Source organism: Macaca fascicularis, chromosome 3 (assembly GCF_037993035.2).
Source record: "Macaca fascicularis isolate 582-1 chromosome 3, T2T-MFA8v1.1".
NCBI lineage: Eukaryota > Metazoa > Chordata > Mammalia > Primates > Cercopithecidae > Macaca > Macaca fascicularis.
Genome location: NC_088377.1, coordinates 153,228,746 through 153,256,511, shown reverse-complemented (window position 1 = coordinate 153,256,511; position 27,766 = coordinate 153,228,746). Strand labels below are relative to the sequence as shown.

Here is a 27,766-nt window from a genome sequence, read left to right as displayed (position 1 = left end):
ACACGATTTCCTCAGCTACAGGTCGGGGCTTGCAGCAAGTCACCCATTCACCTCTCTCAGGGTCAGGCCTCAAAAATAAGAGCAGTTCCCCAGACCAATGAATCAAGAGTCGTTAATGAAATATTCTGGGAAAGTGCCTTTTAATTGCCCTCATTAAGAAATAAACTGTACTGTCATTTGGGTACACCAATACATTAGAACTTTCCTTGGAAGATGCAAATTAGTGAAGTCTTAGGCAAAATTATTTTAAAACACAAATTTGGCTTTAATGTTACAAGTCACATGTTGATCTTTGTCGGAACTAAGGAATGTGGTATTTTTCTCACCCCTTCTACTAAAGAAAACCACAGGCCGGGCAGAGTGGCTCATGCCTGTAATCCCAGCACTTTGGGAGGCCGAGGCGGGTGGATCACGAGGTCAGGAGATCGAGACCATCCTGGCTAACACGGTGAAACCCCGTCTCTACTAAAAATACAAAAAATTAGCCGGGCGCGGTGGCGGCGCCTGTAGTTGCGGGAGGCTGAGGCAGGAGAATGGCGTGAACTCGGGAGGCGGAGCTTGCAGTGAGCCGAGATCGCGCCACTGCACTCCAGCCTGGGAGACAGCGAGACTCCGTCTCAAAAAAAAAAAAAAAAAGAAAAAAAAAAAAAAAAGAAAACCACAATGCAAATTTAAAAGAAGAGAGAAAAAGAATTTTAAGAGGGGTAACTCCATCCCATTAAATGAAAAAGAGAGTGGTAAAATGTTAAAATTCTCAACATGCCCACCAGATGGCAGTGTCTGTACAGGGAGTGAGTCACTGGAACTCAGATTTGATGTAAACCTCATTGCATAGAGGCTATTTACAACCAGCGTATCCTGCCCTTATTCCTGCCAGGATTGCTCCATATTGCTGCATTTTACCGAAGCACAGAGCAGACAAATTACAAAATAAGAATGATACTGTCAGTATTCCAAGTCATTTTTTAAGGACATATTTCAGTGTAATTCATTGATTTCAGAAAGTTCTTTCCTCAAAGAGTTATCAATGAGATAATGTGGCATGGCTGTTCTTTCCCAAGAATTCTGCCAAATAGTTAAAATATTAGTATGTCATTATCTTCTCCATTTTGAGGTGTCACTTGTCCAGAAATGTCTACTAAAAACCAAGTTTTAAAATAGTCCAGTGACTACATCTTCCGTCTGTTATCCAGCATCTAAATACATGTGTAATTCTCAGCAAGTTTTACACCCCAGTGTAAAGATTTGTAGTTCCCTTTGACAGCACTAAGGGAAATGAAGAGACTTGCTAGCGCCCAGTTAAATGGTAACTATAACTGTTAGGCAGCCAATTAAATAAAGATTTAGTATTCAACAAGTTTCCTGTTTTGTTTTTCATCCAGTTAATTTTTTCATTCTGGATAATTCTGACTTTCTTCTAAGATCTCAAGCATTGGAAGGGCAAAGCTGGACCATGTGTTTTTAGCTGTGTTATTCCCTTCCAGCTGTGAACCCCACCCCTAGCAGCTGGAGCCTGGACAGTGGGAAGGAAGCCAAGAACATGTCGGATAGTGGGAAACTTATCTCTCCCCCTGTCCCTCCAAGACCCACACAGACTGGTGGGTATTTGAAGCATTTGAACAATCACTTTTATAAAATAACTTTTATTGACTACTCCAGCTTGTCCTGAATTCCTGAGAGAAAGGTAGGCATTTGATTTCTGGGATAAATACCTTAGTGGCTGCGTAATTCCTTGACAATTGTCTCCCTCTTTCCTGAACTTCTATTACACGGGGTCAAACAATGGTCCGTTCCAAGTAAGCCTCTCAGATTTTATAAAGTGCTCTTTACCAAGCCACCATTCTCAAATTTGGGGAGGCACCCTAACCTTGGTAGGTCACTAGCATCTTCTCTAACCTTCACTTTGAACCACTTCATTCTTATCAACCTCTGCTAACTCAGCTTCTTTCTTCAGTCTTATTCAGGCCTGATGCCAAAGTTTCCAGTTGCCTCTAAATAGCTGTTGACTAATAGTTATGCTCCACAAGCTTATCAGAGTCATTAACTTTGCATCCGCAGTTATCTGTTGCTTTGAGAGGTCTCTATGCAAGGACTATATTTCTCAAAGGGTTGATTCAGGGTACTGCCTCCGCTCAGGTGGTGGTTTAAGCAGCAAAATCTTGGCCAGGTGTGGTGGCTCACGCCTGTAATCCCAGCATTTTGGGAGATTAAGGTGGGTGGATCACTTGAACTCACAAGTTCAAGACCAGCCTGGGCAGCATGGCGAAACCCGTCTCTACAAAAAATACAAAAATCAGCCAGGTGTGGTGGTACACACCTGCAGTCCCAGCTACTTGGGAGGATGGCTCGAACCCAGAAGACCAAGGTTGCAGTGATCCAAGATGGCACCACTGCACTTCAGCCCAGGCCATTGAGTCAAACCTTGTCTCAAAAAAAATAAATAAATAAAAAAGCAAATTCTCAGTTCTAACCTCACACCTACTGAATCAGAATCTAAGTTTTTCTGGGGTAAGACCCTAATATCTGTATTGTTATGAAACCTTTCAGTGATCTAGTGATCCTTCTGCTCACTAGATCTTAAGAACCACTGAAAATGGATCTTAAGCCTCCTTGCCTCCTGAACTTGCTTGGTGACCTACATGTGGGGCCATTTTTAAGAGGGGCCTGCCCTGTTTTACTAGCTTTGCTTATTCTGGATGGGAGAGTTTTTTCAGCACTTACCTATGTCTCTGGTGGATTTGAAGTTTTACAAATACAACTAGCCTAAAAACAAGAACAAAAAATGACATGATTTCTTTCATAGATGTTTCTAGCTTATTCATGTTTCATCTGCTGTAGTCTAGCATCTCATCCTTCTTTACCTCTTTTTAAGATAAACTGTGGGCCAGACAAGGTAGTTCACACCTGTAATCCCAGCACTTTGGGAGTCCGAGGCAGGCAGATCACTTGAGCCCAGGAGTTTTGAGACAAGCCTGTGCCACATGGCAAAACCCCATCTCTACAAGAAAAACAAAAATTAGCCAGGTGTGGTGGCACACACCTATAGTCCTAGCTACTTGGGAGGCTTAGGTGGGAGAATTGCTTGAGCCCAGGAAGCAGAGGTTGCAGTGAGCCAAGAGTGCACCACTGCACTCTAGCCTGGGCAACAGAGTGAGACCCTGCAACAAAATACAATAAACTGTGTGCCACCCAATTTACTCTCGACTTGTCAAAGCCCAAAGTCAAGTCACCAATAATTTTTGAAAGGCATATGAGGTCTTCAAAGAAAACAAGAAATAACTTTAAGCTTATTGATGACCTGCATTAGTGTATCAGTATGTGTGCAGAGGCCTAAAACTTATTGGCCAAATTATTTGTATCTCATTCACAATGTACATATATTCAGGCAGTCTCCAGTTTAAACCTGGTTGTGTCCCTAAAGTTGAGAACCTGCAAAACATTTTTTAGGGAATAATATTGATGGTCCTTAGGTTTCCAGGCCAGTTCAAACCTGAAGACAAGGATACTGATGGAACTATTTTAGGTTGCTGTGGGAAATCGCCTTTCCAGAGAACTATTTCTGCAAATGTGCTGTGGTTGCAGGGGCCACCATGGTGGTGTCAGCAACTGCCTGAGTCAAGAGGAAGAGGGTCCCAGGGAACAATAAATTTTCTGCCACCATTAAGGCAGGAATATAGTTCCCCATCAGGATCAGCTTCTCCCTACAGACATGATTTTCTTCCATAATCATCACCCACAATCAACGGGACAGGAGAACTAATGCTGTTATTAGAATGTGACACATGCTGACAGCATGATCCAGCAAGAGAGAGGCTGCATACCAGCAGTGTGATCATGGAGCACTCTTCCTGACCCCTTAGGACCCAGAGCACACAGGTGACCTTACCCTTCCCAAGTTCACTGGCAGGGCTGCCATCCCTTCTGCACTGATTGCTCTCATGTTCTGTTCTTATGTCATCATCTGTGGTCACTGTTGTGGGGCTCTGTAACTGTCTTTCTTCCTTACAGCCTTTCAGTAGTTTTGTTACGAGTTACAAACCTCACTGTGACAGCTGGGAGAGTGGCAGCTAATCACAGAGCAACATGCCCAGAGTTCACCGAAACATCTCTGTGGAATTGAGAAATGTGGCTGACCCTCGCCCTGTTGACTGTGTCACGGCCAGCCTTCACCATACAGGACTGTGCTTTAGAGAGCTGGATTTGCTACACAAGCGTGCACACAGGAGCAGTGCTATCACACATGCTGTGTCCCACGAGTAGGACTTGAAAATCTAGAGAGAAAAAGCAAACAGTTCACTCTTCTTGGCCACGATGATGAAATCCATAGAGACCCACCACCAGGGGATAATGGGAAGACCTGAGTACAAGCATTAGGGGAAGAAATGGAAAACCATGCACCTCTTGTATGGCCATGGCCAAGGGTTTTCTACCTATTTGGAGAGTACTGGAGTTGTTGGGGGGAGCTGATTCAATATATTCCCATAGACCTGTTCCAGGCTGCTGGGGTGGCCATGGTGTTCTCATTGGTGCTTAGGTCAAAGACAACAGCTGTTCCCCAAGAACTGCTCCCTAGCACCTCACACCTAAAAGCACCTTATGAGATAGAGCAAGCAGTGCAGAAGCACCTGAACTTTGGGGAAATGGAAAGGACATTGGATGAGTTTGGGAACCTGTCATTTGGTCAAAGCATCATATATGCCATGATAACTTTTTGCTGATGCTCCCATATCTTGGCAGTGCCGCCCTTTGTGAGAACCCATTCTAGATAGGCATCATTTAGCTTCTGCCCCATCCTCACCACCCCCTTTGCTTAGAAGGTCTTTATGCACTGGATCATCTATCTGGGTTTGTAACACAGAGAGCATGTGCAGATAAGTCAATCGTCTGGTTTTTCTTAATTGAAATGTTATCTCTCTCCCCATTGACAGCTTCACCAGCAAGACACACGACATCAGTATCCCCCTCACCTGCCGGGCGATCTCCATTGAAGGTAAAGGCCCGTCTTTCGACTGAAGCTAGAGACTGGCCCAGGTTTTTTTTTTTCTCTAAGACTCATCCCGGATATATCAAAAGGTGCTTTAATTTGCAGGGACAAGGCAAAGAACATATCAAGCAGGGATAGGGGAAGCTGGGTAAGAAAAGAACACTGGACTTTCCCCTCTGGGTGCCTCCTCCACGAATGCAGCCATTTGTTTTTCCATTATTAGCCTCATTCTCCAAATGGTAGCAGTGAGAACTTGCAAACTGAAGTCAGTGCATATACTGAATTAGGAAAGGAATGTGGTCCTAATGTACCTCCTAGGAAATTTTCAGCCTGGCCTTTTAGTTTCAGGCACATCAAACACACACACACTTAGATTGAGAAACATCACTATGAAGATCTACTAAATATTCTCTGTTGTCTTTTTGCCTTTATCATAAGCCTCACCCATTTTATCAAAGCCAAACCTAACAGTCTCTTTTAATATTTTTATACCAAGTTTCTCATTTACATTAGAAATACATACTTGATCATGAAAAACAAGGCAGTAATATGGATTTTAAACATTTCTAGGGAACAAACTGGAAAGTTGTAAAGGTCAGACATTTGAATTGGTTTGCAGACATGGGCTATTTAACAACTTTAAACATAAAAAAAGTCCCTCATGAAGATAAAGAATAATATTTAGTCTCTATCCAAATTGAATCAGACTAGCTTCAAGGATTGTCAGTGCGTGAGAGATTGGTGTTCAGAACTGCTGCACCAGAGGCAAATATGAAGTGTGTTGAAAGAATGATTTTGTACCTGAGTGACTCAGGATTTACACGCTCCGTGTCTTTTGTGTTGATAAGCTAGTTCTAGCTAATGTTCAAAAGACAAATTAGCCTCTACAAATACATAGGGGCAGGTTGCGATCCAATGCATCTGTGGTGCTAACGATGGTTGCTGATAGAAATTGAGAAACTGGAAAACAATCCGCCTCCCTCCGCAAAACGGAGAAAATTGCAAAGAAGTGTGATTCCCTTGCATTGCCAAAATTTCTGATGTAGAAATTCGCGGGTAAGTGCAAGTGATTGGCTCATTTTGTTCTCATTCTGTAATGCAGCTGTTATTATGAAGTACCTGTGACAGCATTCACTCTGGAAGCCATAGCCTGTCACCTCGATGTGATGGAAAGGAAAGCAATATGGCTTTTCCACACTTTTACATTTACTCTTACTCACACAGAGCTCCCACACGTTGCTATGGAATTACCATCTGTATTTTTCAACTTAATTTTTGTTGGGTAGTAAGAAAATAAGTCTTAGAGATTAATTCTTAAACATTAAAAAGAACCCAAGGGCTAAAAATGTTTGAATAGCTATGAAATAGTCTTAGTTAGCAAGCTGGTATATGCTGTCTTTCAGCAGACCTGTATATATTTTTACTGGCCATATACAGTCCGAAGCCATGTCTTTATACGTAGGGTTTGAAGGAAAAGAACATAGATCGAACATTTGTGTTATATCTCCTGGGTTACATTAGGGGGCATACTGCTACCATGTTACTAGCTTTGCAGTGTGCTGCCCTAACTGATAGAGTTTAGTGGGGTTTTGGGAATTTTTTCCCCCGCCAGCCATTAAACTATGGGTCTAACCCTACAGCGAAGACTGAGCTGACCTGCCATATTTTGAATTTCAGGTCTAACTTTTGACAGAGGTAGCAGTGAATTGGGAACTCTTAATTGGCCTTAATTTTAGGCTCCTACTAAATGACAGGATGTATATCTACCAGCGTTGTTTTGTTTACAAAGAGAGACCAAAGTAAAGTTAGCTTAAGATGGCATTTCTCAAAGTGTATGCCACAGAACATTAGTTTTCCAGGACATTATGTAATAAGCGGGGAATAAAAGGTCTATAGTCAAGTAAGTTTGGAAAACACTGGGCTGAACAAAATTATTTGTATTCCTTTATTCTAAGACTTGAAAATGCGAATATGTTTTGAACATACACAAGGAGCATACGGTGTGCAGCATTTCCCAGCAGAACCCTCTTTTCACAGAGCATCTCTTAGGACTCGTTTTCCATGGGATACCAGTTGGGAAAGCAACAAACTCAGATGCCAAATGGAGCCAGACAGCTGACATAAATGAAGGAAGGAGGCTGGGCATAGTCCCCACATGGCACAGTGGGGACTGGCACAGTGAAAAGGGACAGCCCCTGCTCAGCTTTTAAAGATTCTCTCTATTAAGAGAATGTGTGCCATTGTGGCCAGAACTTCTAGCTCCTTATGAACTGCCAGAATTCTGGAGTTTCATGTGAAATGTGAAATGTTAAAAAATAACAACTAAATCAGGTTTTTAAAAAACCCTGCTGATGAAACAGCTCACATCTCAGGCTACAGCCCGGGAGCTGCCAGTATGCCAGTTCAGCTCAGGAGTCTGGAGTGATGGCTGGAGAAATCAGGTGCAGGACCTTGGGTGCCTCTGCTCCTCCTCCTCAGCTCTCTGGGTCCTCTGAGCTGAGTGTGCTCAGCGGCCCTGGCTCCTGGCCTGCAGCATGCCCTGCTGAGCTGGGAAGGTGAATAGGGCCCCCAAAGGTTGTATGGTGGTTTTTGTGTTATTTTTTTTTTTTTTTTTTTTTTTTTGGCCAGTTCCTCTCTTCCAAACTATAGGACTAATGTGTGCCTCCAAATTATCTTGGTGGGTACCTTTTTAAAATTATTTTTCGAGACAGAGTCTCATGTGCACTGGTGGATCACGGCTCACTGCAGCCTCAACCTCCCAAGGCTCAGGTCATCCTCCCAGAGGAACTGGGATTACAGGCATGAGCCACCACACTCAGCTAACTTTTTGGATTTTTTAGTAGAAACGGGGTTTTGCCGTGTTTCCCAGGCTGGTCTCGAGCTCCTGGCCTCAAATGATCCGTGCCTCCGCCTCCTAAAGTACTGGGATTACAGGCGTGAGCCACCACGCCTAGCTCATGTATCCTCTATCTGAAAATAAGGAGTAAACTGGGCGGTGAACTGAACTCAAGGACTGGTGGCCCTGGCAGATAAACGTCTGGTGTGCATTTTCAGTGCTACAAAGGACAACACTCAAATTTGAGTGTGAGTGTATTAGTCTGCTCGGGCTTCCCCCATAAAATACCACAAACTGGGTGGCTTAGACACCGGCAATGTATTTTCTCAATTCTGGCAGCTAGAAGTCCAGGATCAAGGCGTGGCAGCCTTGGTTTCCCCGAAGCCTCCCTCCTGAGCTTGCAGACCGCCCTTCCTGCAAGGTCTTTGTGTGTCGCATTCTTGGCGTCTCCCTGTGTGTCCAGATGCCTCTTATAAGGACACCAGTCAGCTTGGATTAGGATGCACCGTAATGACCTTTTACCTTAATCACCTCCTTAAAGGCTGCATCTCCTGATGCAGCTGGCTTTGGGGGTTCTGGGGGCCTCCGCATGGGGGCGCGCATTTCAGCGCATCTGCGTTCACGACTCAATACTGTGTCTCCCTCTCGTTTCCTTCTCCCCGGAGCAGGGCTCTGTGCAGTCTTTTACCCCCTCTCCGGTGGAGTACCACTCACCAGGACTCATCTCCAACTCCCCCGTCTTGTCGGGCAGCTACAGCAGTGGGATTTCTTCTCTCAGCCGGTGCAGCACGTCGGAAACCTCAGGCTTTGAAAATCAGGTGAACGAACAGTCAGTCCCCCTGCCGGTGCCAGTGCCAGTGCCGGTGCCTGTGCCTGTGCCTGTGCCGAGCTACGGCGGGGAGGAGCCGGTGCGCAAGGAGAGCAAGACCCCGCCCCCGTACAGCGTCTACGAGCGGACTCTGCGGCGCCCTGTCCCGCTACCTCACAGCCTCTCCATCCCCGTCACGCCCGAGCCGCCCGCGCTGCCCCCCAAGCCTCTGGCAGCGCGATCCAGCCACCTGGAGAATGGGGCCCGGAGGACTGACCCCGGCCCGCGGCCCAGGCCCCTGCCGCGCAAGGTCTCTCAGTTATAAGTCACTTTTCTATGTACCTGCGATGCATTCTTTGCCCGTTTACAAAATAAGAAGTATGATGAGAAGACATTTAGTGTAGGCACTTTAATAACTTACTCAGATCCTTCGATGAATGGAATTAAAACTTGCTTATTAATATCATGTTGCACAATATTAAAAGTTGCTGATCTAAAATGCCAGATGTTAAATGAAGTAGGGCTGAATTTCATTAAAACGTTTCTCATTTGAAAGTGGTAAATAGTGATAAAGACTCCTTTTGTACCTTTTTATGTTCACTTTTTTTTATATAGTTTAATCTTAAAACCAATACGATATTGTCAGACAATACAATGTGTGACAATGTTGTATCCTTTTTACTGAATACTTGATACTTGGAGAAAGCTTATTAAGTCAGTGTACATCCTAACACAGTGGTCCTTATTTTAGAAGACTTCTGTAAATAAGGCAAGGGTTTTGGCTCTTCCCCTGAGCAGATTATCAGTGCAGATCATCAGAATTAAAGTTCAAGCAGGTGAGCAAGACAGTATACTTAAAGGGTTGCAAGGATTGGGACTGGAAATTGTTTTGTTCTTGAAACAAAATGCTTCTTTAAGGTTGCTTTTGCTGTTTGACTGCTGTCTACATTCTTAAAATGCTATTTCGCGAATTGGTTGCTAAATCCCTTACAACCCTGACACCATGGTATCTACTGTATTTCTTTTCAAGGTGCAATTTGCTTCAGAGTTCCAATCAGCTAGATTAAGCAAGAGACTCCAGAAGAAATGTTTACTTGAATTTTGCGCTTCCTTTCTTGTTTCCTATAAAAAATTTGTCATTGAACAAGAGCAAGTGCTCAAGTGTTAAAGAGGCACAAATGACTGTGCCCCATTAGCAAGAATTCAGGAATCAATACAGGACAGTATTAAATTAATAGCTTAAGTGAAGAAAAAAAAACTTAGTGAAAATGTATTAGCATGATTAAATGGCAAAAGGACTTATCAAAGGCAAGGGCATTAACTTTCAATCCTGCACAAAATAAAAAATTCCTCACGACTCTCCACTTTTACCAGTGGAGTTTGTCTTAGCTGACCTGTCGTCTTTCTGTTGAAGGAGGGTTGCTGTAGACTTCTCTAGCTTGAATATTGCAACATAGCATCTTAGATCTAGGTAGGGATGCTAATGCCACAGTTGTAGAAGTGTGAATAAAGCACCTTGTCTGTAGTAATGTATTTTATATCTTTGTTTTTTCTTTTACTGACTGTTTATAACACTCAATTGACAATAGATATGAACTGTATTTTAAATCATACTGTTAAATATTTTCCCTCTTTTGTTGGGAAGCTCATTTTAGTTTAACCATGTTTATTTCGTTGGTAGCTTACCTGGAAGGCAGTGACCACTTTTTTATATTCTCTTAATGAAACCATTCAGCAGGTATATGCTGTTGAGGCTGGTTATAGAGGTTTTCTATAATAAATGTTCAAGTATTTTTGTATATAACTGGTTAATTTTAATAAGAGATACCATTATGTGTAAAAAAAAGTAAAAATAAAAGCAAACAGTTGTTGATGCAGTATGATTGTTATAATTATGCCAAATACTTTATGTATGGAAAAAGAATATTTGTACATATGTGCTTTTAACAATTCTGCCATATTGACTTTACAATTTTGAATGTCGGAAAAATTAATATATGTTAAATATTTATGTTTAGTGAAAGTGTTCATAATTGAGAAAAGGAACATATGCATTTTAGCTTTGTATCTTGCAAGTTTTGCAGTCAGAAATTTTTTCAACTAGCTTTTGCTTTTGATAACACTTTGTGTCTGTAACCACATTCATATATATACACATATATATGTGAAGCTCCATATTTCTGTTGCTTTAAAGAAGTAAAAACTTCCATTTAAATAAGATGACATGCATAAGATAACAAAGCTTCCTTGATTTCCTTTTCCTGTGTAATTTAATAGATTTGTTGACTAGTGCTTGGGCACAGTATAAATCAGTGTTATTTGCTCTTGGAGCCATTTTTTTAAAAAAATTTTGGCAGTGAGCAGTTGAATTTATCTTGAATTTATCATGTGTGTGTATTTCTGAAGCAGCTACATAGCAGAACATTTTAAGAGATTCTGTTAGCCCACATGTTCATGTTGGTTGCTGCTGAATGGTAAATATTAAATAAAATTACCAGATTAATCTTAATATTTCTGTCTTTACTCCTATCATCAGCATGTCTTTACTTGGAATAGAAGCGACTCTTGATCTTATTATAGTGAGATTTCTAGCCTTCTGTTTTAGATAGATCCTGTTTGTGTTGTCGTGCCCAGATAGATGCATTTCACACTCACTACAGCTCACTTACGCCGTAGGAAACAATCACTGGAAAGGTAACAAACAATATGGGTTAATAGCCCATAGAGAAGGTAGCATTTACCTGGTTGGCTGACCATTCATTGGCCCTAACCAGAGCCAACTTAAGTCAAACCATCAAAATTTGTTTGCATCAGAAAACTTGACATAAAACAGATAATTCCAAGCATATAAGGGCATGGTTAAATGCTGCTTTTGACAGCTGTGGTAAAAATCTATCTGCATGCCAACTCTTCTCCCTGGTTTTCATAAAATAATAGAAAATATACATTCAATATACACTGAAAACCCCATTGACTATAAGATTTCTATTAATAAAGCCTGGCTTTTAACTTGGTGAAATGTATCAATATTGTATTAGGTTTAAGACATTTATGTAACTCAGTGCCAAGAAAACCATTGTCTACAGCTTCAGCCTCATTGAATACAAAAACCCATTTAAAGGCCATTGTCAGCTGGGTGCAGTGGCTCACGCCTGTAATCCCAGCACTTCGGGAGGCTGAGGCTGGTGGATCACTTTAAGTCAAGAGTTCAAGACCAGCCTGACCAACATGGTGAAACCCCATCTCTACTAAAAATACAAAAATTAGCTGGGTGTGGTGGCAGGTGCCTGTAATCCCAGCTACTCAGGAGGCTGAGGCAGGAGAATCACTTGAACTGAGATCATGCCACTGCACTCCAGCCTGGGTGACAGAGTGAGACTCTTGTCTCAAAAACACAAAAAATAAAGGCCATTGTCAGTGTCTTTCTGATTGTTTCTCAACATTATCTAAGTGACTTTGGAATATTTTTGGGTTATTTACATTACAACTGAGCCCATCAGTTTTGGACTCTACAAGCATAATTACAATAGGAAGAGCTCAGTTTCCTACATAAGTAGGTTTCTCCCTGGATTGTTACTAACTGTTCTACAAAACACAACAAAGAGAACAACAAGTTGCATAGCTTTGCCTTTGTTTTATCTGTGCACATTGAAAGGTGGTTTGTACTGAAATGAATTCTTACTTATTTATTAAAGTAAGCCCAGCCCTCATTATGTAAGAATACCATACAATCCCCGTGCTTTGGGAGGCCGAGGCGGGCAGATCACGAGGTCAAGAGATCAAGACCATCCTGGCCAACATGGTGAAACCCCATCTCTACTAAAAATACAAAAATTAGGTGGGCATGGTGGCACATGCCTGTGTCCTAGTTACTCAGGAGGCTGAGGCAGGAGAATCACTTGAACCCGGGAGGAGGAGGTTGCAGTGAGCTGAGATTGCACCACTGCACTCCAACCTGGCGACAGAGTGAGATTCCGTCTGAACAACAACAAAAAAACGAATACCAGAAAAATAGGTTGGAAAATGTAGCAAAATACCAATCCCCAAACATAACTATTAATATTTTTACATATTCCTTTTGCCTTTTTCTACACATATATATTACATAGTTTTTCTAAATTGTTAACTGCTAGTTCCTCAAAGACACAGTCATCAACACAATCTATTGACGATACAGGGCTGAGTTCATTGCTCCCTACCATAAGGGAGAGAAACCCACCTCAGCAGAGCTTTGGTAGTGTCTTATGGCAAAGGGTAAGATCAGATTTTGTTGAAATTCTGGAGTTTTGTTTAAGGTGGATCTTTTAATGAGCAGGCCTTGAGTAGGATTGGGTAAAAATCACAGTATAATTGTTTAGGATGAATACAAACAGCCAGGCAAGGATTTTAAGTGAGGGGGTTCAGAGAGTCTTATGTCAGTTTTAGTGCCACCAGCAATATATTTTTGTGGCAAGTTTTTCAAGACTGGATATCAATGTGTGTTTACTTATTTAATATGTTGGTGGGGGGAGGGAGGGGAATACTGCTACCTTACCTAAAGTTTGAGGAAAGGTTAATAAGTCAGTGAAGTATTTTATTTATAGAATCTTGTGCTAAGGATATTGATATCCTGATGAAGTGAAAAGGGAAGATGAAAAGTAACAGGCATTAAATTTAGGACGGCACCTACTAAAACACTTCATTCCGGAGAAGAGATTGGTAAGACATTTTAGATTCTCTATTTGTGTAGAATACTAGAAAATTCCCAAAATTCTGAACCCATGTACCACTTTACTTATCCAGAGTTTACCTCTGTCATTCACAACCAATTAAGGAGCCAAAAGCCTAGAAGTGAGGATGATGATCTGAACAGCCACCCTAAACAGCCCAGTCTGCTCACAGAATGAACAGTCTCCATCCAAGAAGATGAAGCTGATGAAGTGCTCATTGTGTTTGAATCTTGCTAAAGGGAGACATACCTTTTTGTAAGAGTTAAGGGATGGATGAGATAGGTACCTAGAAAGCTGTGCAAGTAGAAAAAGCTAGTAACTCCAGAAAGAACCACAACCTTTTACACAAGAAAGCAAATGTAACTATAATATACTGTATGAGTTAGCTATTTATCATATTTACATAGTTATGGAAATACAAAACATAATTGGTCTAGCCCCAAATTATCGTACAATTATATTGGAAGGATGAGGGTAAAGGAATTCATGTATGTGGAGAATAAATTCTCATGTTCCATAAAGGGATATTAGCAGATAATGCATAAAACTTAATGACAATCAAAAAGTATCAATAAAAGATAACTTTTTTATTTAGAGATAAAAGGTAAACATTAAGAAATAATTTTAAAAATTGAAAATAGTTGTCTCTGAGAAGTGAAAATGGGTGGTGACTGGGATGTTGCAAGGGGCTATTTTATGCAGTGGCTTTATAGAACTATATGCAAGTATGATGACGCATTTTCAGAGATTGACAAAGAATTATACAATATTTGAATGCCACTACACTGGTTTCACTTCTCGTATTTTTTTCTCCTTTATATAAAAGAGCAAATCTGGATCCGGGCCTCTTTGAAAAGGACATCCGGAGTTTGCAACCAGGTGTCTACTGAAAGGCATAGGTGTGGCAGGTAGGAGGAGATGAAAGTGGAGGAGTTTCTGGATGCATATGAAACTCCTACTAGAGCAGAAGTGAGTAGCAGTGAGACCAGCTACTTTTAATCCTGTACATTTGTGAAGGGTTTAACAGTCAAGCTCCTCTTCTTTAGTAGCAGCAGTAAGGAGCCAAGAGAAACAATTTTTATACAGACTTCTAAAAGGAATTTTACAGGTATTATTAACAGTTTACAAGTCCCTTTTGTGTCAATTATGTAAATTTTCTCATTCGGATAAAAGCACAGGAAGGTCTTGATATGTCTTAGTGCATTACAGCAGTTAACAGTCCCAGGTTATTTCCAAAGGGGAAAAACACTAGTAATTGCATGGTGAGTGTTAAGAGGGCTTGGGTCTATAATGAAGAAATTCGGCAAGGATGTCCTATCACACCCTTTCTCCCTCCGCTCACTGTCTACATGGGACTACCTCAGCCTCCTGCCTCAGCACTCACAATGTATCCAAATCCTTGATCATCTAAACCCAGAGAAAGAGGCTCTTCTCTTCAGAGTTAAGCTCTCTACCCATGCGTTGATCCCGTCTCATTTGGCCGCCTCCTTGAGGAGAGCTGACTGTGACCTTCGAGCATATTTATCTAGCTAACACAATGGCTAGGCCTGAAGACAAGAACAAATGTAATATTTACCAACCTCAGACAATAGGGAAACTTTCTTCTTTCTTTCCTTTGTATTCCTTTTGGTTAGGCAACTTTTTAAGCTTAATAATTTATAAAAAGCAGACAGAATTAGCTCTATTAAATTTCAAAACTTCTCTAAGATAACCAAAATAAAAGAACAGGACAAAAAAAAAAAAACACACACACACACAATTGGAGTAAATATAACAATGTTAATGTCTTCATTCACCCAAATTGATTTAAAAATATGCTATTAAGATACACAGTATTGCAAAAGGGAGAAAATATTTTGATAATTTATAAAAGATGAACCAGAAACAAATATATGGAAAAATAACCATTCTACTAATCAGAAAAAAAACTATAGTCAAATAACATGTGTTATTAAATTAGCATATTAAATTATAATTAAATTAGCTAAATGTATTTTTTTTTCTTTTTTTTTTTTTTTTTTAAGATGGAGTCTTGCTCTGTGGCCCAGGCTGGAGTGCAGTGGCCCAATCACAGCTCACTGCAAGCTCTGCCTCCCAGGTTAACGCCATTCTCCTGCCTCAGCCTCCTGAGTAGCTGGGACTAGCCACCATGCCCAGCTAATTTTTTGTATTTTTAGTAGAGACAGTGTTTCATCATGTTAGCCAGGATGGTCTCGATCTCCTGACCTTGTGATCCACCCGCCTCATCCTCCCAAAGTGCTGGGATTACAGGCGTGAGCCACTGCACCAGGCCACTAAATGTACTATTAAATTAGCTAAACGTACCCAATTGTAGAAAAAATATTGTGAAAGTTGTACTAATTGATATAGCTGGTAGCACTAAATTAGGATAGCTTTTTCAGAACAAAATGTGGCAATATGGATCAAGAGTCTAAAAAACAGTTATGTCCTTTGAGCCATATAACTCCATTACTGTAAACCTATGCCAAGAAAATATTTCCAAAATGGAACATGAGTATTAGGATAAACAATAGGCAAAAAAATCAAATCATAGAAATGTTAGTCATAAGTTCTAGGAGCCTTTGGGCAGAGACTATGGGGTTTTCTAGATATAGAATCATATTGTCTATGAGGACAGATAGTTTGACTTACTCTCTTCCTATCTGGATGCCTTTTATTTCTTTCTCTTGCCCAATTGCTCTGGCTAAGACTTCCAGAACTGTGTTGAATAGGAGTGGTGAGAGGGGACATCCTTGTCTTGTTCTAGTTCACAAGGGGAATGCTTCTAGCTTTTGCCTAGTCAGCATGGTGTCAGCTGTGGGTTTGTCATAGATGGATCTTATTATTTTGAAGTGTGTTCCTTCAATGCCTAGTTCATTGAGGGTTTTTAACATGAAGGGATGTTGAATTTTATCAAAAGCCTTTTCTGCATCTATTGAGATAATCATGTGGTCTTTGTTTTTACCTCTGTTTATATAATGAATCACATTTATTAGTTTGTATATGTTGAACCAACCTTGTATCCCAGGAATAAAGCCTACTTGATAGTGGTGGATTCGCCTTTTAATGTGCTGCTGGATTTAATTTGCTTGTACTTTGTTCATCAGGAGTCTATGTTCATCAGAGATATTGACCTGAAGGTTTTTTTCATTGTGTCTCTGCTAGGTTTTGATATTAGAATGATTCTGGCCTCATAGATTGTTAGGGAGGAGTCCCTCCTCCCAAATTTTTTGGACTTATTTCAGTAGGAATGGTATCAGCTCTTCTTTATGTTTTGAAGAATTTTGCTGTGAATATATCTGGTTATCTGGCCCTCCATCCCAGGCCTTTTTCTAGTTGGTAGGTTTTTTGTTACTTATGCAATTTTGGAACTCATCATTGGTCTGTTCAGGATTTCAGTTTCTTTCTAGTTCAATCTTGGAATGTTGTATGTTTCCAGGAATTTGTCAATTTATTCTAGGTTTCCTAATTTGTATGCATAGAGGTGTTCATAATAGTCTCTGAGGGATTTTTGTTATTTCTATGAGATCAGTGGTAATGTCACCTTTGTCACTTTTTGTTGTGTTTTATTTGGGTCTTCTCTCTTTTTAGTAATCTAGCTAGAAGTCTATTGTTCTTATTTATTATTTCAAAAAACTTTGGGTTTTGTTGATCTTTTGTATGGATTTTCGCATCTCAATTTCACTCACTTCAGTTTCAACTTTGGTCAAGTTCCAGGATACAAAAATTAATGTACAAAAATTCATAGCATTTCTATACTCCAATAATGTCCAAGCTGAGCGCAAACTCAATAATGCAGTCCCATTCACAATAGCCACAAAAAGAATAAAATACCTAGCAATACAGCTAACAAGGGAGGTGAAAGATGTCTGCAGTGAGAATTACAAAACACTGCTAAAGAAATCAGAGATTATACAAATAGAAAAACATTCCATGTATATAGATAGGAATAGTCAGTATTGTTAAAATGGCCATATTGCCCAAAGCAATTTACAGTTTCAATGCTATTTCTATCAAACTACCAATGACATTTTTTGCAGAATTAGGAAAAACTATTCTAAAGTTCATAATAAACTATAAGAGCCAAAATAGCCAAAGTAATCCTATGCAGAAAGAACACAGCTGTAGGCATCATACTTCCTGACTTCAAACTGTACCACAAAGCTACAGTAATACAAACAACATGGTACTGTAGAAAAACAGACCAATGGAACAGGTTAGAGAACCAGAAAATAAAGCCACACACCTACAACCATCTTGTCTTTGACAAAGTCAAAAATAACAAGCAATGGGGAAAGTATTCCCTATTTAATAATTGGTGCTGGGATAACTGACTAGTCATATGCAAAAGATTGAAACTGGATCCCTTCCTGTGATCATATACAGAAATCAACTCAAGATGGATTCAAGACTTAAATATAAGACCTAAAACTATCAAAACCCTAGGAAAAAAATGTAGGAAATACCACTCTGGTATAGGCTTTGGCAAAGATTTCATGATGCAGTTTCCAAAAACAATTCCAATAAAAACAAAGACAAGTGGGACCTAATTAAACTAAAGAACTTCTGCACAGCAAGAGAAACTCTCAACAGAGTAAACAGAATGGGAAAATTTTTGCAAACTATGTACTTCAAAGTTATAATATCAAGAATCTATAAGGAACTTAGATAAACAAGGAAAAAGCAAACCACCTCAATAAAAAGTAGGCAAAGGACATGAACAGATACGTCTTAAAGACATACATGTGGCCAAGAAGCATATGAAAAAATGCTCAACATCACTAATCATTAGAGAAATGCAAATCAAAACCACAATGAGATACCATCTCACACCAGTCAGAATGGCCATTAAAAACACAAACTAACAGAGGTTGGTGAGGTTGCAGAGAAATGGGAATGCTTAAACACTGCTGGTGGGATTAGTTCAGCCACTCTGGAAAGCAGTTTGGAGACTTCTCAAATAACTTGAAATAGAACTACCAGTGACCCAGCAATCCTATCACTGGGTGTATACCCAAAGGAATATAAATTGTTCCACCACAAACACACATGCACTTGTTATGTTCATTGCAACGTTATTCACAATATCAGAGATCTGAAATCAACCTAGATGCCCATCAGTGGTGGATTGGATATAGAAAATGTGGTATAAATGCACCATGGAATACTACGCAGCCATAAAAATTAACAAAATCTTGTTCTTTGCAGCAACTGGAGACCATTATCCTAAGCGAATTAATGCAAGAACAGAAAACCAAATACCACATGTTCTCACTTACATGTAAGTGGGAGCTAAACATTGAATGCACATAGACACAAAGAGGTTAACAACAGGCTGGGTGCAGTGGCTTACACCTGTAATCCCAGTACTTTGGGAGGCCGAGGTGGGTGGATCGCCTGAGGTCAGGAGTTCAGGACCAGCCTGGCCAACATGGTGTAACCCTGTCTCTACCAAGAACACAAAAATTAGCCAGGAGTGGTGGTGCATGCCTATAATCCCAGCTACTTGGGAGACTGAGGCAGGAGAATTGCTTGAAACTGGAAGGCAGAAGCTATAGTGAGCCAAGATCATGCCATTGCACTCCAGCCTGGGCAACAAGAGCAAAACTCTGTCTCACAAACAAAAAAATCAAAGGGGAACAATAGACAATGGTGCCTACTTGATGGTGGAGGGGTGGAAAGTAGATAAGGGTTAAAAAAAAATTATTGGGTACTATGCTCACTACCTGCATGACAAAATCATTTGTACACTAAACTCCAGCAATACGTTTACCCATGTAACAAACCCGCACATATACCCCCTGAACCTAAAATAAAAGTTGAAAAAGAAAAAAAAGAAATGTCATATAAAGATGGTTCCATAAAATACAATACAATCAATGAAATGGGATATAACAGTATTTTAAAGAATGTTTTTGAAGACTGCTAACAAGGAGGAAAAACTAATACATGAAATGAAATAAAGCAAGATTTAAAGTACATGTATGCTATGATTATGGCCACATTTTTTAAATTGCATGCTTAAAAAACTGATAATGTGAAATTATGGGTGATCATTTCTTTATTTTGAATTTTCCAGATTTTCAGCCAAATAACTATCAGTTTTATAATTTACCTTCCCCAAAAAACATCGCAATGGAAATGGAGAGACAAGTAGACCAAGGAACCACCAAGTGAAAGCACTGCCCAGAAACAGGAAAATCCTGGGCAAAAATAAGCAGGAGCGGCCTCAGGAGTGAAATAGGTGAGTTCCAGCAGAACCCCAGTGCTGGGTACACTTGGCCAATTTCCTCAGCTGTTGTGTGAACTGGGTGGGCTGATCCTGCTACTTCCCTTCTCTCACACTCAGCAATGGTAAAACCCCCTAAGAAAGAGGTATAATCAGGATATCTAGGATATAATTTAAAGGAGAGGACTGGGGAGAAATACAGGTAAGAGGTAAGAAAACGGATGTTGGCCCATAGTGGAATCAGAGCTCCGTGGGGTCAGAGGAAAAGAATAGCAGGAGGAAGAAAAAGATGAGAGTAAGCAAGGGAAGCTACATGCCTGGGGAGGAGAGCAGGAGGAGAATGTGCCTGAGAACAGACTGGAAACAGAAAGGCAGTGCTTTAAGGCAGCAGTGCCCAATCTTTTAGGCACCAGGGACCAGTTTTGTGGAAGACAATTTCTCCACAGACAGGGTAGGGAGATAGCTTTAGGATAAAACTGTTCTAGCCCAGATCATCAGCCATTAGATTTTTTTTTTCTTTTAGGACAGAGTCTCACTCTGTCACCCAGGCTGGAGTGCAGTGGCACGATCTCTGCTCACTGCAGCCTCTGCCTCCTGGGTTAAAGCAATTCTCACGCCTCAGCCTCCCAAGTATCTGGGACTACAGGAGCCCACCACCATGCTCAGCTAATTTTTGTATTTTTAGTAGAGACGGGGTTTCACCATGCTGGCCAGGATGGTCTTGAATTCCTGACCTCAGGTGATCCGCCTGCCTTGGCTTCCCAAAGTGCTTGGATTACAGGTGTGAACCACTGCACCCAGCCTAAGATTCTTATTACGGAGCACGCAACCTAGATCCCTCACATGCGCAGTTCACCGCAGGGCTCATGCTTCTGTGAGAATCTAATGCCACAGCTGGTCTGACAGGAAGCAGAGCTCAGGCAATAATGCTCTCTGGCCTAGTCACTCACCTCCTGCTGTGTGGCCTAGGTTCCTAACAGGCCAAGGACCAGTACCATGGCCTAGGGGTTGAGGAACCCTGCTTTAAGGGCTATGTTTGGGAAACATGGAAAACATACTGTTATACACTAAAGGAATGTTTCCCAAATGCCAGTGTTGCCCTATTATGAAGTTTTCACAAATTTTTTGTAAAATAAGAAAAAATAAGAGCAACATGATAGGGATATATATGCTGTCTTAAATTCCCAATTGCCCCAAGTTGAGAACTTCTCTTCAGTCTACCTTTCTAGGACGTTACAATGTCCTCTGCTTTTGAACTATTAGTGATGGTACATGAGAGGATTTTTTCCCAATATCTTTACTCGTACAATTAAAAGTTAACAAACTACAGCTGTCTCATTTTTTTTTTCACTGTACTACTTCCTGAAATCTCAGCCTGGGAAGCAAGGGAAGGAGAGTAGAAGTAGAAGCCCAACTCTCCAAATAGAGAGTGGTGTGGGAGAAGACCTAGGGCCTAGGGCATCCATTACTCTAAATAAAGTAAGATGGAACATTTGCAGAGACTATTTTTAATACTTTTCTCTGCAAGAGTCAAAACATTTTATAGAAATAAGCTGATTAGTTATCACCTTGGCCTCAAGTATTTCATGGGATATATTTTTCTTGTAGTGATTTTACATCATTTAGTAAGTTTGAACCTGTTTTAATTCTTCTCCATCTCATCATGCTCAGCTGTGATTGTAGACTTTTTAGGCTAAGAGCCTGGGGTTCATCTTGAACTGTGAGCCTCGAGTGCTTGATTGCTACAGAACTCAAGTCAAAAGTCTTTGAGCAACCCTGGTGTGTGGGTAATGTCTCCAGACACTAATTTCCTTTTCCCCTATATTCCTGTTACTAGCTTTTAAAGAAAATTCCACCATCCTTTAAAGTTGGTGGGAAGCTGTGTGTCATTCAGAAAACTTCTTCAAACCAGATATACAAAATATTAGTGATACAGTGCTGAAAAGAACTCCTGGGTGGCAATAACGAATGTGCATTTTCTTGAGGTGCTGAAATGGCCTTTGACCTTCCATGTTACTCCCAGAAATGCCCACCGGCTGCCACAGCCAAGACCATCCTGCCACTGGTGAGTGATGCTGAGCAGAGGAAAGTCACCTTCAACTCTGTTTTACAAGTGTCCTGCAAGCAGCTGATTCTCTTAGCTGGCCCTTTATCAGAGGCTGAAAACATTAGCAGAATGAGCCCCCTGTCCCTCCTCCTAACAGTTTTATGATCAAGACTAGATTCATCTGGGTGACTAAAGCATTTATTGAGGGCTTACCAAGAACACACAGTTACAGGCATTCATAGAAGTATAATGGTTGCCATTTTCCAGGAATTTCCTCTTAATTGTGAAAAATGGAGACAAGTATATTATCTAGTGATATATGTATATTAATATCACAGATATGTCTCTCTTTATTAATCACCAAATGAGTGACAGAGCCCATAAAGGTTGACTTCACATAATGTGTACCCATTTAACACATAGTCTCAAACACTCTGCTTTATCATGCTGTTGGGCTGATTTATTCTCTTGACAATAGTAGAACAAAGTTTGGTGCTGATGATCCTGAAGTCCTATTTTATGTTTCCCTGTTCTTAGAGAACAGCAGTCAGCCAGATGGCATGAATCTCTGACATGCTTGACTCTGACATGAGGCAGTGATACTTAAAGTGTAGTCCTAGGGACATAGCAACTAACACAACAATGTTTCCGCCTTGCAGGTGGCTCCAGACTAATGGGAAGGAAGAGAAACAGACCAGCATCTAAATACAGAGTGATTCTTCTATTAGGCAAAATATCTCCCAACACCATCTAAAATTCTCCTTGACCCAGAAATTCTACCTCTAAGAGTTGATTGTAAGAAAATATCCTTATCAAATACACATACAAATATTTATGCATAATCATTGCAATGTAGATTATAATAATGAAACTTTGTAATATTCTAAGTTACTAAGAATGGAGAATGGCTTTAATAAAATATCCATACAATGTAATGCTGCTCAGTAGCTATTAAAAATTATGACGTGGATGTGTATTTGTGTCGTGAAAAGCTCTTTATAATGCTATCTGAAAAATTTATGCTATAAAACAGTATTTGTCAACCCACTATCAAAGAATTATATATATACTTAGAAATATATACTAGAATATATACCAAAACTTAGTATTGTTAAATCTAGATAGAAAATTATAGGGGTTTTTTGGGGTTTTGTTTTTGTTTTTGAGACAGTTTCGCTCTTGTCGCCCAGGCTTGAATACAGTGGCATGATCTTGGTTCACTGCAATCTCCGCCTCCCGGGTTCAAGCGATTCTCCTGCCTCAGTATCTTGAGTATCTGGGATTACAGGCATGCACCACTCCGGCTAATTTTTGTGTTTTTAGTCGAGACGGGGTTTTACCATGTTGGTCAGGCTGGTCTCGAACTCTTGACCTCAGCACAGTGCCCGGCCAGTTTCAATTTTTCTATAGTTAATTTGTGTAAAGAAATAAACAGCTTAATAGATGAATAAATGATACAGGCATGATAGAGACTAGAAAAGAATCATGAGGAGGATGTGATTGTAACGCCAAGGCATTTAACCTAGAATAGAGTGTTATAAGGTGAAGTGGGGGTAGAGAAGGCAGCACAGAGGTGGTAGCCTTTTATGAAAGACTTTGACCAATCAGGAATGACAAGACATGGAAAAGACATCTCAGGAAGAGATACCTGCATAAGCAGAGACCTGGAAGATAGTAGTATGTAAGGGAAAGAAAGAGGGTTTTGATTGCAGAAGCATCAAGTGGCAAACAGAGAAGAGATAGAGCTGGAGAGGTTAGGGAAAGACCCAGTTATGAAGGGCATGATATGCCAGGGAGTTTGAACTTTTTTCCTAGTGGTGATAAGGAGCCCCTAAAGGATTTTAAGAATAGAGGAAAGACTTGTCAGGCTTATGTTTTAGTATTGCTATGCAAGATTACTCATAGGTGATGAGGGTGGACTGGGAGAAGCAAAGAATGGAAGAGGCAGGAAGACCAGCAAGAGGCTCCTACAGGTCTTCAGTAAGGAGAATCTTACTAAAGGCAGAGAAGCAGAGAGGACAAATAAGAGATCTGCAATAGAAATAATAGGATGTGTCCGGGAGAGAAACAGTCGGCCTGTAGAGTAGATGGAGATATTCCTGAGGATGCAAATGGGATTCAGGGTACAGGAAAGAGATTGGTCTTAAACAGGAAGAGGGATGCCTCTTTCTCTGGAGCTCTTGGTGTTGAATACAGATCAACAGTTTTAGAGATATGGTGACCCTGTTTTATTCATGTAGCAGGAAGAGAATTATTTGCTGAGAGTAAGTGAACTGGTAAAGGGGGCCTGAGGAGAGTTGTGAAGGTTGGGCCACACTTGTTGGAGCTAATGATGTCTAAACATATGTAAGAATTCCTGGGCCATGTGGAAGGCCAGCTGAGATTAGAGATCATGAATCTGTGATAGCACCATTTGGTGTGATTTTGCGACTTTCTCCAACAGCATTCAGTGGCCAAACTCTAGCTTCCAGGAAGGCAGAATGAAGGTTGCCTTCATCTTGGTTCAAAACTTTGGGGGCTCTGATAGACTTGGAGGAATGTGACTGGAGGTTTGGATAAGGGCAGATGTGGAAGGATAAAGGGATATGGAAGGAGGGAGAGCTGGAAGGAGGAAGTGATGGGCCAAGAGTAGAATGTTACATATCGTCATTTTGGAGTAGTTCTGGGTGATCAGTAGTCCAGACAATGCCATGGAAATGAGTAGCTGATGTTGAGGGGAGGTGAAAGTTGGAAATCAGAACACAGGGCAGCAAATGACTATAATGTTTGTTGTAAGGTAACTTGCTATAATGGCCTTTGATGTACTTTTCTTTGGAATACAGGTACTTATTATCTTACCTGTTTTATTACTTGCAATTTTCTACACTACAATATTCTATTGCTTATGTACTTAAAGACTTTTGATGTTTTTGTTGTTGGTGGTCAAAATACTCAATTGTTGCTTATTCTGTAGAGTCAGAATCTATAGGAAAAAAAAAAGAAAAGTGAAGTAAGGTCCCCTGGCTCACTCACTGACCCATAGTGTAAAGTAGTCTTCTTCAGACCTTAGCCTTCATTTGGGAGGCTTCAGTTTAAGGCCTTTGTAGATTTCATCACAGGACCCTTGTTTGGCATGGCTCAAAAGCTTTTCTTCAATAGAAAGGAACCGAATTTACAAACATTGCTGTCTCCAAAGAACTGAAAGTGAATCAGATAAACTGTGATTGACTCAAGCCCATGGTGGGACAACCTCTGAGATAGCTTTCCTCATCCACTGGTCCTAAGTGGGCCCTTCTGTTTATTTTTAAGTCTCTATATAGCAGCTTGCCATTTCTTTCTACCATTTTCTTATCCTGCTTTTTCTTCACGTTCCAGCACTTTTTCACTGACATCACTCCACATATAACAAGAAAAAAAAAGACATTTCATTAAAAACTGCAATGAGAAGATGAAAATGTTTCCTTCCTCTCCCTAGTTAAAAAAAAAAAAAAAAAAAAAAAAGGACCAGGGAGGCTTAGTTTCACCATCTTGGGAACCTTGTCAAATTTAATGAGCCAAGAAACAGCTGGCGAACCAGATACGTGGATTAAAACCAGGGAATGGTGCCGGTCAGGCATGAGTGGATCCTGAGTAGCAGAAGTGGCCACAAAAGGCCTCGAAGGTTGGATTTTACATTAAGCCTCTTTCATATTTTCCACTACAAGCAGTGTCCAGGTCATTTGTGTCACATTTGGAATTACTAGCTTAAATGCCAAGATAACTGTTTTTTTCCATGTAACTACTGGACACAAATTGTGGTGCTAATCAAACAAGACAGCACCAGAAAGAATTAAAGTCTCCTATTTTCATTATCAATTACAACCAGGCCACACTCCCTGAAGCTGTTCAGAAGACAGAAATATGAAAAGAAAGTACTGTTGTTATTCTGACCTACAGGTTTCCCTGGACTTAGTGACTCATTTTCCATTCATTCAACAATTATTATTAGAATATTACATGTTCATAAATAACCTCAGAGTTCATTTTTTAAAAATTTAAAAAGAATTAACTAACCCTCAGGGTCTCAATGGTATTATTAAAAGGAAAAACCACAAATCCCAAGTAACTAGAATTATTATCAAAGTATCAAAGGATTTGTAGCTAAGATGTGACCATTTTCTTGTAATGAGACCAGGCAATGGGACTGGTATGACACTAGAATCACCTACCAGGTCAGACTTTCTGCTGGGGTAACTGATCAGCTGTAAAAGCTAACAGCTGAGCATAGTCTAGATTTTAAAAACACACGCAAAGTCCAAATCTTATGGACATCTCCAATCATGGCTTATGCATGGTTTATCCATGCTTTGGGTTCAGGATGAGAAGCTAGGGGGCCACCACAGGTCTGCAGGGAAACCAAAGAGCATGGATGCTCAGGAGGCTAACACTGGTGTCTATTAGGCCTTCTCAAGGGGAAAAGAGTGCCAGCCTCTAGACCAGGGTTAGAGACAGCCAATGTCCAGCAGGAGTCAGGAATGGGAGCGTAAAAAGTCCAGTTCTATAAACTGACACTCACATGGAAGACTTGGGCTTAAAACAAAGACTCAGAAGCTTATTCACATAAAACAGGTAAGAGGTGGAAGTAATCTTTTCAGAGAACAACTGAGAAGCCCATAATTGTCCCCAGAATATCACATCTCAGATGAAAGATGAAGCAGGTACACTGAGGATGCAATTCTGGAGCCTCATGTAGAGTGCTGGGTACTCTACCCATGCCAGGTCAGGTCAATTGCTAGAGTAAGTCAATGCTAGAGTCAAGGGGTGGGATCTAAAGCAGGAATAAATTTAAAGTAGTTCTTCTTCCAATATTATTAACTCTGGAACCAAATAGGACAGAAATTTCACCTGAGGTGGGAGGGACACCGGAAATAGGTGAAAATGGTAGATTTATCAGCTGGAAAATGCAAAGACAAGACAAATGAAGACTCAGGTGGCTGCTGGCATTTGTTTACTGACTAATGATGCCAAAAGGAGCTCCAGCTCTTTATTTTCATTACACCCTCCTTAATGAAGGTGCTTTTTTCCTCCTGTGTATTTCTTTGTGAACACAAAATTACTGCTGCAGTTTCAGACATCAGAGATCCAGGTTATAAGAAAGGTGAGGGTGAATGGGGAATGGTAGGAGGAGGAACAAAACAGCCATGTTTACAAAGTCTCTCTGAGCCCTCTTTGCTTTTTGCTTAGGATAGCTTTGGCTATTCTGGGTCTTTAGTGGCTCCATATAAATTTTAGGATTCCTTTTTCTCTTTCTGTGAAGAATGTCATTGGTATTTTGATAGGGATTGTATTGAATCTGTATATTGCTTTGGGAAGTATGGACATTTTAACAACCTTAATTCTTCCAATTCATGAACATGGAATATCTTTCCATTTCTTTGTGTCCTCTTCAATTTCTTTCACTAATATTTTATAGTTTTCATTGTAGAGAACTTTCACTTCTTTAATTACTCGGTATTTTATTTGCAGTAATTGTAAATGAGATTAATTTCTTGATTTTTCAGGTTGTGCCCTGTTGGCATATGGAAATGCTACTGATATTTGTATGTTGATTTTTTATCCTGCAACTTTACTGAATTTATCAGTTCTAATAGTTTTTTGGTGGAGTCTTTTTCCAAATATAGGATGATATCATCTGTAAACAAGGATAATTTACTTCTTTCCAATTTGGATGCCCTTTATTCGTTTCTCTTGCCTGATTGCTCTAGGTAGGAATTCCAAGCCCTTTTTTCAACTAGGTCCTTGCTTTATTTCAACTAGGTCCCTTGATATCTCAGTCTGATCAAAAAGTCCTCATCACCCATCCTTGATATCTGATCACCCTGGCCTGTCTTCAGCAAGAATGCTGTCAGGTCAGTTTAACAAGAATCCCCCTACCCTTGAGATCTCCTCTGAGTTATTTTCCATCCACTAACCGCTCATCCTTCTCATTGGCTGTAAGTCCCCAGGCGTCTTTACTGTATTCAGAGTTGAGCTTGACAAAGCTCCCCTATTGTGATTGTGTTGACACCTATTACAATACTCCTGAATAAAGCCCGTCTTACTGTTTTAACTAGTGTCAGGATAATTTTCTTTAACAATATCTCCCCTTTTAATAAGTAAAAATTTCCCAAATCCCTAAACAGACACCAGTACATC

General features: G+C 40.4%; 1 protein-coding gene and 1 long non-coding RNA gene across 9 annotated transcripts in view; both read left to right on the top strand.

The window, feature by feature from the left end:
• DOCK4 (dedicator of cytokinesis 4) overlaps positions 1-11,137 on the top strand; it is a 473,807-nt gene extending 462,670 nt beyond the window's left edge. For 4 of the 7 annotated variants that reach the window (XM_074035823.1, XM_045387474.2, XM_065541073.1 and 1 more), the window contains 3 exons: positions 1,485-1,598; positions 4,929-4,990; positions 8,489-11,137. In XM_074035823.1, the coding sequence (XP_073891924.1) occupies positions 1,485-1,598; positions 4,929-4,990; positions 8,489-8,953 (641 nt within the window). In that variant the 3' untranslated portion in view covers positions 8,954-11,137. The remainder of the gene's footprint in view (positions 1-1,484; positions 1,599-4,928; positions 4,991-8,488) is intronic. The other 3 variants (XM_074035824.1, XM_074035825.1, XM_065541074.1) reach the window with 1 other exon arrangement.
• Positions 11,138-19,414: 8,277 nt separating this feature from the next.
• Positions 19,415-22,543, top strand: LOC102141010 (uncharacterized). Of its 2 annotated transcripts, none has more exons than XR_010585270.2 (3): positions 19,415-19,581; positions 21,404-21,631; positions 22,273-22,543. It is a non-coding gene; the product is annotated as an uncharacterized lncRNA (long non-coding RNA). The 2 variants fall into 2 exon arrangements; XR_001489654.4 differs by having other exon boundaries at positions 19,445-19,581; positions 21,552-21,631; positions 22,273-22,409.
• The last annotated feature ends 5,223 nt before the right edge of the window (positions 22,544-27,766 follow it).